Consider the following 16,533-nt stretch of genomic DNA (forward strand, 5'->3'; position numbering starts at 1 on the left):
AGATGTATCTCTTAATCTTCAAAATTGATTTCACTTCATTTAAAGTTTTATTAATTTCTTCATAATTTTTACAAAGTTCACAAGCATAAAGTGAATATGTTAAGAAACAACACTATAAGTAACCTTTTTCATATCTACTATTATTTTTCCTACATAAAGCATAGTATAAATAAACTAATAAAAGTGATTTCATTAATTTTGGAGATATGATGGGTCAGTTATGAATTAATCTAGTCGCAATATATTTACACAATCCTGCATGTTACAATAACTAATTCATGAGTTCATATATTTTTAAAAGACATAGAATCATGTAAGAAGACTAACAAAATTAGTTTTATGATTTTGGATTAGCAAAGAATAAACTATGCATTTAACTTGGTTAACAAATACATTTTCTCACGAAAACTGTTCAACTTTTTTACGAGTATAAATACTTTTATCATGTAGATCATGTTATAAGGAAAAAAAATTGTTTCACTTGATTTGAAGAAAAATAATTATTTATTGATTTTATAAGATTGAGTCAAATTTTGGGTTTTTTTGTTGAACTTCATTGGAAATCGAGAAAACCGAGCGGTTACCGACAATGCGAAAAATTTAAGAAAATCGCTCAGTAACCGGTCCGATTCGACTGGTTACCGAACAGGGAATCTGCTATTTTTTTTCTTCTAAATTTCAAATTTTAGAAAATAAATTTTGTGCGAATTTCAACTGAATTTCGAGTGGTTACCGCCAAACATGGCCAAATGGGCCGTTCGTGCCGGCCCGGCACGGGCCCGACTCGGCACGGGCCCGACTCGGCACGGCCCAAACGGCCCATCTACAGTAACGGGTCGTGCCGTGCCGGCCCGCGTGCCTTCCCCTCGGCCCACGGCACGACCCGTCGGTGACCGTGCCGTGCCGGGCCGGCCTGAGCACGATTTCGGCTCGACGGACCGAAATAGATAAAAAAAAATATAAAAAAATGAAAAAATACATTAAAAATATATAGAAAATAGATAAAAATATAAAAAATAGATTTAAAAAATATTTAAAAATAGCTAAAAAATTAAAAATATAAATAAAAAAATAGAAAATAGTGCCGTCGTGCCGTGCCGGCCCGGCCCGTCGGTAATCGGGCCGTGCCGTGCCTGGGTTGTGCCTACAGTGCCGTGCCTCGGGCCGGCCCAGTAGGTACGGCCCATTTGAACGTCTTTAGTTACCGCGATAACCGCGTATTTTTGGTTACCGCTAGGGAGCTATTACCGTTTCAAAAACGGTAAGTAAAACCCTAAATACAGTACACATATAACAACTATCAATAGGGGAGCACGAGCACCTCTCCCCATGACCCCATCTCAGACTTCCAGTCAAATTTCAACGGTTGGTATCATCTACATCTTGCCTACTCGTACGAACGTGTTCTCCCTAAGATCTCGTATGCAAATAGAAGTGGCTACAGTGCACAGAGAGGAACGAGCTTTTTTTTTCAGTCATTCTGATCGGTAAAAGAGAACACCACTCTGAGCTTAGCCAGATTTATCCTTAGGACAAGTTATACTTCTAGCAAATTGAAATCTTAAACTTTTAATTCCGGAATGACAGTTTTTTTTTACCTATTCAAAGTACACATAATGACAAATGAAAATAAACTGCACAAAATGATCATAAATATATAAGCTATTTTCTAAATAAGTATAAGTGATTATACTATCAAGATAGAGTTGTACACTATAGAAATTGGGGTTTAGTGGTGTCTTTATCATCTGCAGTAACATTATATCTTTGTGTAATTTTCTGTTGAGGGTAGAGTTTATGTTGTTAACTTTTTGATCAAGTGGGAGAATATTAGAAGTGATCTAGATCAATAGTTGACCATGTGGTGCATGATCGGTGGATCGTTCTATTGGCTTCGTCTCAAGGCACACTATGCTATATAAGAAAGGGGTCTAACATCTTTTGAAATTGACAGATAGACATGTCAGGAATCTCTAACACCATATCCTACCGATCAAGGATATGCATGAGAGTGGCTTGAAGATTGACAGCCTTCATTATAGGACCCTACGACGCCAGTGCTAAGAGGAGCTCTGAATCCATAAGTCTACACCGATATCATGACTACATCAACAATTTACATGAACGCGCCTGCATCACGCAAGCATGGATCGTCAGCAGCCTAAGAGGTATCTCTTTAATTGGGTTAGTGATTCACGTGTCTGCTCTAAAGTTAGATGTTCAGGATCTAAGATTAGCTATTATGTGATTAGATGACGTATTAGAACTAACAACCCGAAGAAGCCAGCAGATTCTGGAGGTCGATTTCTCCGGCGCTGACGGCGCGGTGCTTGCGGCAAACGAAAGGCTGAACCTTGGCGGCCATGCGGTGTTCCTGGGCCACGAGAACTCCGTCGCGGTGGCCGGAGCGCATTTCCCGGAGCTCGGGACGGACGTCTTCTTCTGCCCCATAAGAAGCCGCATTGAGATCTACACGAAGCATATGACGAACTGTGCCATCCTCATATCGCTGTACAACCTGCAGGTCATCGACAACAGTGGCGCGATCATCCCCGTCGAGTTCTGAGAGTCCCGTGAGAGGACGGAACCGCCGGCGGGAGTCTGGTCGTGGCCGTTGCGGCCGCTCTGGGTGGTGCCTCACTTGCTTGGAGTACTGGGCCTGTTTGGTTTGTGGCGTCAGTAAGCTAAGCCAAAATTTAGCAGTGCTTTAAAATTTTAGTCTTCGTTTGGTTCGAGATTAAAATTTAATTATATCCTGAAAAAAATTGATCAGCCAAAATTTTTCTATATCATTTTTGGCAAAACTCAAATGGCCAAAGCAGCCACGCTAATTTTAGTTGACCAAAATTTTAACTTAACCTTAAATCAAACTTCATTTATAAGTCCCGATTTTAGCACTACCCGACTTTAACCATAACCAAGTTTTGGCTTGGCTCACTAAGACCACAAACCAAACAGGCCCTAGAGTCCCCGAAGAAAAAAAGAACATGCTTAGCATTCTATGACATATAGGTAGGATTGATGTATAGCGGACATGAGTGATCCAATCAAATTCTAGATGATACGGTATATGGATGTCGAAGTTTTTATATACATAGTGGATGACTGAAATTAAAAAAAAAAAAGTGGATGACTGTCAGTGATGCATATAATTTGGCATACCGGGACTTTCGTCCGGACTACAGGTTCCATTTGACGTCCTTGTGATTTTTCCTCTGATTTTTGGAGAAAGGATTATTGCGAGCAGCGGACCATGTTCTGAAATCCGTTCCTGCGTCCCATGCTCATGCAGCAAAGCAGTTCAAGCCTTTGCAGCTTGCGCATAAGTGGTGACATTCTGAAGTACATTCGAATCATTCGATGATAAACCCAGCAACATCATTTGGATATGACAAGTCTTAATACTTCTGTGAACATTAATAGTCAAAGCAATTTGTGAAATTACGAGGAAGCCACTTATGAATGGAAAAAACATTTTTTTTTTGAAACCATAAAAAACATTTCTCCAAGCATTTTGAATTTCTGATACCTGTGGAACATTGCTGGGTGCAACAGTTGATCACAGGCTCGCAGCTATACACAGATAGTGAAATCAGTTATACTGAATTTTGAACAACAAACATTCTCTCAGGTAAAAAAAATTGACCTTTGTTTCTGTAAGAAACTAAAATACAAAACCATGACAGATTCACAGGTTCCCTAAAAGGGAATTTACCTACCACCTTTGCTGATGATAAAAAGTTTCTATCGCCTAGATGTGAAATAACCCAAAAAGGTATTGTACAATGTACACAGCTTTCTTATCAAAACCCAAAATTGGATGGCACAGTACCTACAATTAAATCCTCAAGTCGAACCATCCCAGATGTTAGTTCATGAGATTGGCATACCAGTACAAGTCTTTACTTCCAGTGTCGTCGCACCATGTTCTTTCATTCCGTGACGCTCCTTGCAGGAAGCACTTGTTCAGGAAACATAACTGTTTTGAGAAACTCATAGGACGTAAAAAATATAGCGCCTTGAGATATATACATAGCCAGCCTTGGAGTCAAACCCCTGTGATTAAACATGTTGCTTAATAATTGGCATACTTACAAATATGATTTTTCTGATAGGAATGGATAGTAACTCAAATTCAAAAGCATGATATGCCCATGGTTTGATGTATAAATGTTTGTACCTGTAAAGACCATGCAAGCCTTCTTGCCGAAAAATTTCTTTTAGTGCATGAAGGACACCTTCATACTTGCTAACAGGGCTGAGTGCCTAATAAACACATAAAACAAAGTGTTAGTTCTGTTGTGACCATTAGTTTACTTTTGAACGTACACAAGTGCTTGAAAGTTGAAACTGAATTGTATCATCTTGATATGATAATATCTCTATTATAAAAACAGTCGGCAATATATTATAAACATCATAATTGAAAGTTACTGGTTTACTGATATAAACTGACTCAATTGTGACATAAGCATGTGTTACATTACCTGTAATTGTACTCGTGTCTTGACAACATCAAATGGAGTTGTAAACAGAGCAGCAGTCGACCCAGCGACACCTCCACATAAGATCTGCAATGCACCAATGATTTGTTGTATCTGAGACACTAGAATGGGTCAACCATGCAGCTAGCAGGTTTTCGATTTTTTGCAGCACTGGCGTACAATACAGGATAGTAATTAGAAGTTGCCAACAGGTTCTACTTCAGCTCTGGCTAATGAAACATAAAAATAAGATGGTTTAACAAGGTTCAGTTCAGAAAACAAACTGTCTGGCCAGAATCGAGTTTGGCATTTGCAGGTGCTGATTCCAACAGAAACTGCTTCGCACTCTCATAGGCGTAGAACTGTAAATTCAAAAAAGGGGTCATGTTCTTGGAACACTATTTTTTTTTTTTAAAAAAAGATAGAATTAAATTATTGTACTTAGATGCAATAATTTAAACTTTGTAATACCTTTACTATGGAATGTGGGATATTTCTGCAAAGAACAGCACCCCATCCAGCATATAATGAAGCAACACCACCCCTTTTAAGGCATCCTACTAAAGCATTCCTGGTGGCATGAAACTCTTATTAGAGCATGACGAAGAGTATGGTGAACTGAAGCATTCATTTGAAGATACCCTACTAAAGCATTACACATTTTCCGTGGATAAGATGACAAGAAACTAGTAGGTTTCTGTCCATCTCACTATTTATTAGGCTAGAAAAAGAAGCTTCTAAAATAAAGCAAGAATGAACAACCCAAAAGAGGCAAGAAAAGTCGAATACCAGCAATTCTGATATTGGGAACCCACTTGCATTTGTTGTTTTATGCATTCGCTGGGTGTAAAAACAAAGGATGTTGCAATACTAGAACAACCACCAGCAGCGCAATGCACAATTGAGTGATATTCCTGAAGAGATGTCAAGTAACAGCACCGTAAAAGATTGAAGTGTATACTGTGAAATGACGACAAATAGATAGTGTCAGTAGAAAAACTAAACTGAAAATCTGAAATCACCTTTGGCAAAACAGGCAGAAGAGTCCCCTTGACTATTTCATAAGTTAATGTATAAATTGCTGAAATGGGTGCAGAGCAAGCAAGTTTGCTAGCAAGTCCTCCGTAAAGTCCAAGAATACCTGTAGAAGAAGCTCGTCAAGCACTAAAATATTATTGTAATTGATATCTCTCAAAGGGCAACAGTACATGGAAATAAAATTATATTTGTGTATATTGCTATCATTGAATATTACCTCTCTCAACAAGGGTGCGCCTCAGTGTATGGTAGAACGAGCTTTGTCCAGAACTGTTAGCCTGAATTATGGTTTTCACTGTATCAACTGGATGCAAAAAAACACTGACTACTGTCCCAGATAAGGCTCCTGCAGCAGCATGCTTGTTTAAGGTAACAACACTGTCAAATCGATGCTGAAAAGTTAGTTGAGTCCCTGGTGAATGTTTATCTACAGAGTGCTGCTGACACATGTCATCCCCATAAGCATATTGATTCGCACTTGTTGAATTAACAAGAACAGCATCACCCGCCAGACAAGAGGTGCGTGTCAATTGGCCAAGTTGAACATGTGTGCATGACTTACTGGAAATCTGGTTTCCTGGCTTTATCCTTGCCTCTTTGCCAATTTCCATTTGCTGAATTGAGCAAGCAGAAAAATTAAGATCTAGAAAAATCTCTAGTTTGGATTTAGTACCATGTCGAGAAATTTCACAATCATGTCTAGTATTAGCTTCTTCATTTGAGACAGTACAAAGATCAGCAGGAATGCTTCTTGTTTGACTAGAATAGTTATCATCCCACTTATTGTCCTTAATGTCCATATTGGTGGAAGCAGCATAAGTTTCTTTACTCATGCTTCTTTCGCTACTTTCAGAAGTCCCAATTTTCTTCGTCTTTTCAGTTTTCATGGAGTATATATTTCCATATAGCAAATAATGGGCACCCCCAACCTTATTGATGGAACACATATGTCTCCACACGGCAGAACCCCCAACAACACTACTGAATGGTGTCAGCATTAACATCCTCTTTACCGAACTAAGATCTTCACAAATTGATTTCGGTGTAGATAAACAGTTTTGAGATCTCAGACCACTTGAGCTTTCCGAACAGCAAGGTGCGAATACGTGTCCTTGTTGATCCCTGCTAAAGCACACAGGGTCTTCCCTACTTGAAATCCCATGGCTTTCAGATCTTTGAATTGTGCCAGATGATTCTGGCTGGACAACAAGATTCCAGAACCCTGTCAATGCCGATACGAACTGGGGAGTAGTTAATCTTCTATCGGTATATGTGCTGCCTGATTGAGGACTTTGCCTCGATTGATGTTTGGCATCACGATCCTTGGTAAGCAACGCATCTGGCTCAAATAACTGGTGGTCATCTAATGAAAGTCGATGGTAATTGATCGACGATTTTGCAGATTTTGAAGCTCGACCATTTGAGCTCATTTTTACAAGCTCACTGCAAGGTAGTGAATCACAAAAAGAACATATTCAACCCGTCAGCTGCTTGAGATCTGCAAAAGGCAATAAATGAAAAAAAGAAGAAGCAAATTTACACAATGAAGCAGTTCTCATATGGCAAAGGGAAAAAGAAAAGAAAACTTTTATAGTATATGCAGAGTCATTTGCATGAATATTACAGAGATAGTAAGCCTAGCACGTAGCACCCAACGTGAAACAAGGAACACGGCATCACGGTAGGGTAGCACACCGGTAAAACCGAATGTCATGAGCATCAGGCTTCGGCAATCTACCAACGCAACCAAGCAAGCAGAAAAGCACTCAAGTTGCTGCAATAGGATCTGACCGCTTAGAAAAATAGAGAAAATTTCATGGAGATTCCGAACCCCAGCAACTCTGCTCTATGGGGCATTTCTTCGAACACACAGTGTGCGCTAGACGGCGTCGCCGGCGCACGCAAGCTCCAAATCTTTGAGCACCTCATCCATGATCCAACAGCATACACGAGCTAACAACATCACCCGATTCGATTCGAGTGGACAGAATCAAAGGCCCTCCGAGTCGTGCGACCGTGCAAGTTCGGACCAGAGGTTGCTTACCTCTAGATCACCGCGAGCTCCCGTTGGTCGCGGGCCGTGCTTCACAGGGGCGAGGAGAAGAAGGGCCGCCCCTCTGCTCCTCCTCCTCCTCCTCCTTCTCTAATGGCGAGAACGAGGTTTATGTCGCCGTGGGTGCTTGGACTCGCAGGCTCGCAGCTGCATCTCCATGTCTGTTTCGAGGACGCTGCCGCCGTCGCTGCTCTTCGGTTCTTCTCAGCACGTGTGCGCCGTCCGATGCAGCACAGCTCAGAATCGGAGGTCGTAGCAGCGAGGAGCCAAGGAAGGGAGGCGTCGTCTTCACAATTTGACCAGAGATGTTTAGGAAATCAAACTGACCTTTTTCCTATATCGAATCGAATGAGATTTTGCAACCCCTGTTCGTTTTTTTTTTCGCGAAGTGTTTGTGCTGCTTGCCAGTCAAATGAACAAGAAAAACTGTACCGATTTCCCAAGAAAAAGAACTATGGCATTTTTTTTTATTTCTCAGATATAAGGGACAAGTTGTAGTATCTGAACGAACGCCCGAACACAACGCACACTACACACATCAACACACCCCTAGAGCGCACGCTAGTACTAGAACCTATACCAACACACGTCTACCAGAGATTCACGAAGATTCCAGCTCCGCTAGCGACGGGCGCGTCGCCTCCCCTGTGATCCATAGACGTCTGAGGATACCTACAAATTTATTTTGAGAATAAATCCCGGTGAGACACCCGAGTCCGATCCCAGAGATCGAACTCGGACGGGGAGCGCTCCACCGGAGCTAGCTTCCACTGGGGTACGAGCCCGTTCTTTTTGGTCGACTTATTCATGACACATGCTCTGTAACAATCTTTGCGACCTCTATAAAAAAATCCGACTACAAATCTTTATCAGATCTATAACAAATCTAAATCATATTGGACGGGTACTAGATCTGCAGTTTAATAAGCCACCGTCACCAACAAACTGACCACCCCCATAAGCAAACCGGACAGTCTTTTATTCATGCCATATCTCACAAACACATGGCGAACATCGCACATTGACGGTTTCCAGTTTTTACAGCTAGTTCTTGTCGCTCTGTGCAGCGTTCGAGCGACTGCAGAAGAAGAACAAACTCCTCCACGGGATGCTCGGCAATGCGAAGTTCAGAAAAGATCCGTACGCAAATGCTCGGCTGCCTTTGAGTATGACTGTTTTTTTTCAAAAAGTACAGTATATCGGTAAATACGGTGTTGTTTGCTCGGTTAATATAATGTTTTTTTAGTGTACGGTTAATATCAAATTATTTTGGCTCAATTTCAGTTAATATCATATTTACCAAAGTTGACATGAATTATAACCACGACATATCACAAGTTAGCGATACCAGGACACTTTGGTGCGGTTTTGGGAAATAGCTCTGTTGTACTCACGTTCATGCAAGTTTGCATGATTTGGAGTAAATAGGAACAGGGTCCTAGGTGCATTAAGGGGCCAAGGGAGCCAAAAGATCAAGTAGGAGAGAGAGAAAATAGAGTGCACATGTTCTGTTCGGCAGATAGCATGTCTAGTTTTTTCTCTCACGTGTGTGCTCGTGGCCAGGTGCTGGACAATGCAGCCGGGTGTGTGAGATGGTCCACCAGCGGACAGAACGCCCAGTCGGTGGGCGAGGCAGGCCGAGCGGGAGCACTAAGGCGCGACCCAACGCAGTGGCCTGCGGTCCAGGCGTGCACGGCCTCGCGGCCTACGTGGTAGTAGCTCACAGTCGGTTAGATCGGTGCGTTCGGTTTACAGTCGGTTACCAAACCGGTCCGGTTTGCCGGTCCAGAATTGCATATTTCTCTAAACCGAACCGAACATAAAAAACCTGTCAAACCGAGTTGATCAGTCCGGTTCAACTTGGTCTCATTACTGCATAGTCCTACCTTTGAGGCACAGAACACTGCATGCGGTCTCTCGACTGCTCCAAGTTTACCTACGTAATTTTTCGTATCGACAAAATCCATTAAAAAAATATCAAGAAACAGAGTGCACACGATAGACCATACCGAGACTAGACCATACTGAGACTCTGTCAAAAGTACAGATGCATCATCGATGTGATCAAATGTGTGTGTTAATTTACATGTGCTGACATTGGAGATAAACTTGATTCCCAACTTGGGCACCCCCTTGTTACGTGCCGTCCTCGAGCATGATGTTGTACAGCGCGGCGCAGGCTTCATCTGCAAGAACTCACGCTCGTCGTCCTCCCTGACGATGTCGCTGACGTGCACCCTGTAGAGCGTCAAACACGAGATGTGTTAACTATCCAGGTGATCGAATTCGAGTTCATCATTTTGTGTCCTTGGCGTTGTCTTTAGCGAACTTGTCCCTCTCCATGATCGTCAGCGTGACCTTCATCAGCTCTTTGGACTTGGTGTCTGACATTAGGAATCTGAACTTCTCGTTCCACCAAATCTTTTTACCTTTACATGGAGGAAATGAGTTACCATGGGCCACTCTACAAAATTCAGGTCTTTTGTAATCTTTTGGACGGCTTATGAACTAGAATTTACTGGAACACATATATTATTCAGGAATTCATACATACCTTGTGTGATTTTGCTAATGAGAATTTGGTTGTCACACTGGATGATTAACCTAATGGGTTATGAGATTCGGAGTTTTTGAATAGGATCATTGATACAAACGGCGCAGGTGACGAGCATGTTTGAGGCCCTTGGCGCTGGCCAACAGAAGTTCCAAAACTCCCTCTCTCGTCTCCATGGAGATTGGAGAAGGCGCTAAGATAACAGAATGCAAAAATGTTGCGTATATGTTGCATACTCGTAAGAGTTACAATGCTGCAGGGCGTCCTAAATTACAAGAGTAATCAAACACATTTAAGTACAAGAGGAGTTTCAACGATGCATTAAGAGAAACGCCGAGTCATAAATGAAAGGAATTTTCTTACCACATGTTATTTGCGTTGTTAGCTCCAATCAGGGTTCAAAAATTCGACAGTTACCAAGTAAAAATTGCGATAATCAGCCATCTTGATCCGGCTCTGTTTCAGAAACCGAACGGTAACCGAATTTGAATTCAAAAAATAAAAAAAAACTTTTAAAAAAACTAGACACAATTCTCAGAACTTCTGTGATTTTTTTTCAAAAATAATATCGTTTTCATCATATTCTATAGGGAGAAAGTTTTAAAAATAATGAAAAAAGTTGAAGCGTGCGTCTCAGTTATTAACTCATGTTAAGGAAAAGTTTAACATGCAAATACATATTTTTCTTGTGTAGAACGTATCTTAAAAGGATCTTTAAAATTAATTTCATTTTATTTAGAATTTTATTAATTTCTCTATGAATATGTTAAGAAACAGCACTATAATTAATTTTTTCATGTCTACTATTATTTTTTCTATGTAAATCATAGTATAAATAAACTAATAAAGTGGTTTCACTAATTTTTGAGGTGTGATGGGTCAGTTATGAATTAATCTAGTCGCAACACATTTACACAATACTGCATGTTAAAATAACTAATTCATGAGTTCATGTATTTTTAAAAGATATAGGATCATGTAAGATGACTAACAAAATTAGTTTCATAATTTTTGGATTAGCAAAGAGTAAACTATGCATTTAACTTGGTTTAACAAATACATTTTCTCAGAGAAAATTTTGAAGTTTTTTATGAGTATAAATACTTTTATCATATAGATCATGTTACAAGAAAACCAACAAAATTTGTTTCACTTGATTTGAAGCTTAGATGAATTAGTTATTAATTTTACAAGATTGAAATAATTTTTGGGTTTTTGTTGAACATCACTGAAAATAGAGAAAACCGCTCGATAAATCGAGAAAACCGAGCGGTTACCAACAATGCGAAAAATTCTAAAAAATCGCTTGATAAATCGCAAAAACCGCTCGGTAACCGATCCAATTCGACCGGTTACCGAGTGGGTAAAATCACGATTTTTCATCTAAATTTTAATTTTTTTCAAATGAATTTTGTCCAATTTTTTTAAAAAATTCATCCGGTTACCACGGTAACCGCGAATTTTCGATTCCCGCCGGAGCTAAGTAACCGAGCTCTGATCGATAAGCAAAACCTTGGCTCCAATGTTGAAATAGGAAGCATGTCATATACAACATGTGATATAGAGACTATCATATAACTATGTGGAGCTCACCAAATCATGTATAATCTATGAGAGTTACTCCATATGAGTTGGCTGAGATTAGACTCATAACCCTTGAACTCTAAACAACGGTCAAAGCCTTTCTTATATCTTTGGCTGACCGACTGCTACTCCTTTCTCTTCCAACGACATTGACAAGCTCTCCCACTGCACCCTCTTCCCACCATTGTCCATCACCATGCCTGGCGACCGATTTGATGCTCTCCCCCAATTAGTTCCCATCAACAGTCCTCCGCCACTCAGGTTGACAGTTGCCAGACACCTAAGCTCAACCAATTAGACTCCTAAGCCCTTGCCTGAGCGTGAGACATTTCCGATAATCCACAAGTGCTCTAAGCCATTGGATCCATATATTTCACGTGAGTTGGACATGAAAAGTAGTAGGCATAGCAGTGCTCTTTCGAAAATACCTGGAAGTGTGCAACATTCCTAATCCAAATTCCAATCTGCCTCCGGTCGGCAGTGCGACACCGATTCCCGTTCACAGCACCAAGTCGTACCCGCGCATGGCCGCTCCGGCCGTCGTCGCCGACACCGCCGCCCCACCTCCTCCTCCAGAGGCGGAGCCGGCGGTCACGGCTGTACCAGATCAAAAGGTCTCTCATCCTCCCCCTCTTCTTCCCCCTCAGCCCGATGCGCCGGCGCCGGCGTCGGCACCAGCGCCAAAGAAACGGAAGCTGGAGGACGCGGGGTTCCACACCTCCGACTACTACAAGATCCGGGCCGTCGTTGCTGACCTGCGCGTCCGCTTCATCCAGGTTCACCCTTCCTTCAAAAATTAGTCTTTTTCCTTTAAAAAACCCTAATTTTTCACTAAGGTTAGTTGATGTGCAAGTGTGGATAAGGCAAAGTTTGTCTCCTAAGCTATTAAGCTAGTGTTCCTAGAAATATTGGGTTTGGGGCAAATTCACGCTACATGATTGGAGAAAACCCTATCTGTGAACCCCACGTATTCTGTAGTTGCTATGCAGTGTAGTTTATCCTGTTATGGATCAGTTCTGAATTGCCTACCTTTGTTTTCTGAAGGGTTATGAAGCTCCTGATTTCCGAAACAGCGATGCTGCTCGTGAGATTCTGAAAGGTATAGAAGAACCTTAAATTTCTGCATTGTTAGAATGATACTATTTGCTCCATTGAAGGGATTTGAGCCAACCTAGGGTTAGATTTAGAACAGCAATCGACTCAGTGGTACTCAGTGCTGTTCTTTTCGCTATTGCTGGCGAGGCTGTGGCTGTGGTTGTGGAGGCCACTAAGGTTCAATTGCAGCATGGCAGCTTATCCCTTCGTCCCAGATCTTTGATTGGTGTTAGTGGGAGGTGAGGGGGGTGGACTTAAAATTGGGCGGTTGGGGTTTTTGTGATGTGTGATCAGGGAGCTCCCACAGGGACTTACCAAAGCTTAGGGCCTACACATGGGGGTGCTATGATCGTGATAGGGAAGCCACATATTGGGGTGTAAGTGGCAGAGAAATCGGAGGTGGGGGAGAGGGGTGGTGGGCGATTTTGGTTGGGTCGGTGACCTTGACCTGCTTGGACGTGAGATTTGAGGATAATTTGAGTTAATATAGGAAAGAGTATAATGGCGTAACCGGAAATAGGGGGTTTGATGTAACTTAAAATTTTAACCTTTAGATGAGCTGGATCTAACGGTCCATGATTTCCAATCTGCCAATTAGGAAAGGAAATAAGAAGTAAATGTTTAAAACTAAAATGTCTACTCTAATAAGTAGTATAGATCGTGGAAGTGCAATTTTTTTTATTGTGAGTATGGGAGCCTGCAGTTAAACGTTTTCTCTAGGCTAGCATCTTCACACCCTAAGGCGTTGAACTTTATAATTTATTCACAATCCTGTATTTCTCTTGTGTCTCGTGTCTTCAGCCAGAACACCATGATCAGCCCTAAACCCCTGATGGCAAAATTCGATAGCATCATTTCCATCCATGTCAAAGCTTACCTTTTTGTCGACTGGTGAAAATAAGTGTTGGTGAAGTTATGTAGTCAGGAAAGCGGTGGGATTGCAATTTGAAATTAGACCATCAACCCGAGGTGGCAGTGTGGCACCTCCTAGAAAGGTAGGATAAAAAGCTTGATGACTTTTTAATACTTAGCATAAAAATGGATGTACGATGATGGAGAACCATTCTATTCAGTCAAGTGGTCTATGAAGTGTGGATGGTCACATTAACCCTAGCGGTCTATCTGGGCAATGAAGAGTGAATATTAGACCCTCTAGGTAATAATTTTCATAAGAGATGTTTGTTGATCAACTTTTTTTTGTTGTGAATCACTTCTGTTGTCTATGTAACCCAGCGGTGTATCTTTACCTCTTATTCATAATTTCCCATCCATATGACACACATGGATTCAAAAATTTGCATTAAACACATGAAATCCAAACATTGTACATCCTTCTCACAAGGAAAATATATTGAACAATATATCCTTCTAAATGCTCAACATCATTATCGTAATACATTATTCACAGCTCCGCTAATAATACAATTTATGTGTTTCATCTGTATGTGGTAGGGAACTGTTAATGCAATTCCGAATGATGTTTGTTTAATTTTCTCTCAAATTAAGACTCTGAAAATAAGCCACCAGAAGTCCCATGTTCTGTTCAGTATGTACATTCTCCTGTTGGCCTGGCTCTATCTTACAGACATATGCTTGTCATTTGTTTCAGAAATAAAGGTAGTCATGGAACTATCCAAGAAAATGAGGCTCGACCTCGGTGCTACTTCTGAGCCTGTGAAACCATCAGAGAAACCTTCAGCTGTACGTGTGAAGGACGAGCCTGTGAAACCATCAGAGAAGCCTTCAGCTGGACCTGTGAAAGACGAACCTGTGCAACCATCAGAGAAGCCTCCAGCTGGACCTGTGAAGGACAATCCTGTGAAACCATCAGAGAAACCTTCAGCTGTACGTGCGAAGGACGAGCCTGTGAAACCATCAGAGAAGCCTTCAGCTGGACCTGTGAAAGACGAACCTGTGCAACCATCAGAGAAGCCTCCAGCTGGACCTGTGAAGGACAATCCTGTGAAACCATCAGAGAAGCCTTCAGCTGGACTTGGGAACGACGAGCCTATGAAACCGTCGGAGAACCCTAAGGACGAACCCGCCGGGCCAACTCTACCTGGAGAAAACAAGCAAGCTCCTCAGGAAGGTCAGACCGCACTTCCTCCTAATAATATGCAGCAGTGAAGGCAATAGAGGAGACCCAACCAAGCGATATGGTGGATACCCCGAAGCTGCTCGGCGAAATCGCAGAGGGGTCCCACGCTGCTGGTTGATCTCTTATCGGCGCGCATTTTCTTGCGCCGCCTGGAAGTAAAACTGTTTATTGCGGGCTAACCAAAGAAGAGTGGCGGGCGCAAAGCTGCGAGCTGAAATGTCGTGTCCACGTTCTTATGAGTAGTACTGCGTTGTTTATTCGTCAATGGATGATTTAGTTATCAAATAGCTACCGTGTAACTAGATCATAGAGAACATTGTGTTGTTGTATGAACGGAACCATAAGTCAATCCATTGTGGAGCCAATGCTTGCGTAGAGAGCTAATGAATAGCGCGGAACCAGGTCTGAGAAAAGGTGAAACATACCGAAATCGTTGGGGGCAGCATGATGCGACCTGTGCAGACTGCAGAGCAGTCAGCGAGGCCTGTCTGGGTTTATCCGTTTCACATCTGTTGTGTATACGGTTGCGTTCAGCGAGAGCGAGCTGGTCACTATAACTGTTGCAGTGTTTTTCTCGTGACGAGTCTGAGCTACAGGACTGCTGATACGCCCAATGTTCGAAACGTTCCCTTGCAGAAATGGCTATGTCTTTATTGTGACCGTTTGGTTCGACCATCGGTTCACCCCAGCATTCATCAGAAAAGCCGCTGGCTTGCACTGGCAACCCAGGTATCCGGATCTCCTGATTTCACACCGAGTGAAGTCACCATGACTTCACTCGGTTGTGGCCTGTTGGATCGCGAAGATGAGCGTGATGTAGTGTTTGTCATCATAGATGCTGTAGTGTTTGTCATCAGGATCCCAGGGGCGCGATGAGACAAGGGGGCCAGGTTGCTGGTGTTGAGAGTGATTTGAGAGAGTTTTTGAGTAATGAATGTTGATCTATTAATTGCTGTTTCACACATATATATACATGTTTAAAGGGCATGAACATGTCCATTCAGTAGTGAATGGTTGTCCTTTGGTTCAATAACTGAAAGCAGTTAGTGTGCTAATTGATCACATGCTAAATATCTATTTGTAACACTCCCCCTTGATCAATTATCTTGTGTGTAAACTTCTTGTTGAAAACTCCTCTAAAAACCCTGTGGGAAAAATATGAGGAGAAATAATATGTTATGTGTTGATATACCATTAAAACTCCTTTAAACCCAATAGGAAAATATAAGGAGAAAATGATATGGTATATTTCAGTTATTGCTTCATTGTAAGTTCAAATGAGAAAACTCATTGATGAATTTAGAGAGCAATGATTATGATCTTTAGGTCATATTTAAAACCTCCGAAAAACATTTTAAAAAAATAGGAGGAACAAAGTAGATATTGCCTCATTAAAAACCTTATATGAGAAACCGTAAAGGGAAAAACTCATAAAGGAAAAGAGTGCAATAGAACAGGTTATTTATTCAGGGATCAATCTCCCCCTGAATCTTGCAAATCCCGTAGTCGTCGCATACCAATTCTATTAACATATTTTTGGAATATAGAAGTTGGTAAAGACTTGGTGAACAAATCAGCGAGGTTATCACATGACTTGACTTGCAAGATTTCTATTTCCCTATTATTT

The 16,533-nt window shown here is 41.5% G+C and overlaps 3 protein-coding genes across 5 annotated transcripts; 1 reads left to right on the forward strand and 2 right to left on the reverse strand.

The window, feature by feature from the left end:
- Positions 1–1,978: 1,978 nt before the first annotated feature.
- On the reverse strand, positions 1,979–3,484 carry LOC133921597 (uncharacterized). Its single transcript, XM_062366537.1, has 2 exons — positions 3,163–3,484; positions 1,979–2,659 (listed from the first exon to the last, which is right to left on the reverse strand). The coding sequence occupies exons 1-2, from the start codon at positions 3,190–3,192 to the stop codon at positions 2,267–2,269; spliced, it is 423 nt and encodes a 140-aa protein (XP_062222521.1). The 5' UTR covers positions 3,193–3,484; the 3' UTR covers positions 1,979–2,266.
- Positions 3,485–3,606: 122 nt separating this feature from the next.
- On the reverse strand, positions 3,607–7,855 carry LOC133921596 (uncharacterized). 3 transcript variants are annotated; one of them, XM_062366536.1, is made up of 9 exons: positions 7,567–7,854; positions 5,740–7,020; positions 5,507–5,625; positions 5,274–5,398; positions 4,956–5,055; positions 4,769–4,846; positions 4,488–4,571; positions 4,181–4,266; positions 3,607–4,056 (listed from the first exon to the last, which is right to left on the reverse strand). In XM_062366536.1, the coding sequence occupies exons 2-9, from the start codon at positions 6,950–6,952 to the stop codon at positions 3,933–3,935; spliced, it is 1,929 nt and encodes a 642-aa protein (XP_062222520.1). In that variant the 5' UTR covers positions 6,953–7,020; positions 7,567–7,854; the 3' UTR covers positions 3,607–3,932. The 3 variants fall into 3 exon arrangements, with proteins under 3 accessions (XP_062222520.1, XP_062222519.1, XP_062222518.1); XM_062366535.1 differs by having other exon boundaries at positions 3,694–4,056; positions 5,274–5,625; positions 5,740–6,965; positions 7,567–7,855; XM_062366534.1 differs by having other exon boundaries at positions 3,694–4,056; positions 5,274–5,625; positions 7,567–7,855.
- Positions 7,856–11,864: 4,009 nt separating this feature from the next.
- Positions 11,865–15,307, forward strand: LOC133921598 (uncharacterized). The gene is made up of 3 exons (XM_062366539.1): positions 11,865–12,489; positions 12,758–12,812; positions 14,418–15,307. The coding sequence occupies exons 1-3, from the start codon at positions 12,238–12,240 to the stop codon at positions 14,933–14,935; spliced, it is 825 nt and encodes a 274-aa protein (XP_062222523.1). The 5' UTR covers positions 11,865–12,237; the 3' UTR covers positions 14,936–15,307.
- Positions 15,308–16,533: the final 1,226 nt, after the last annotated feature.

This window comes from Phragmites australis, chromosome 6, assembly GCF_958298935.1.
Source record: "Phragmites australis chromosome 6, lpPhrAust1.1, whole genome shotgun sequence".
NCBI lineage: Eukaryota > Viridiplantae > Streptophyta > Magnoliopsida > Poales > Poaceae > Phragmites > Phragmites australis.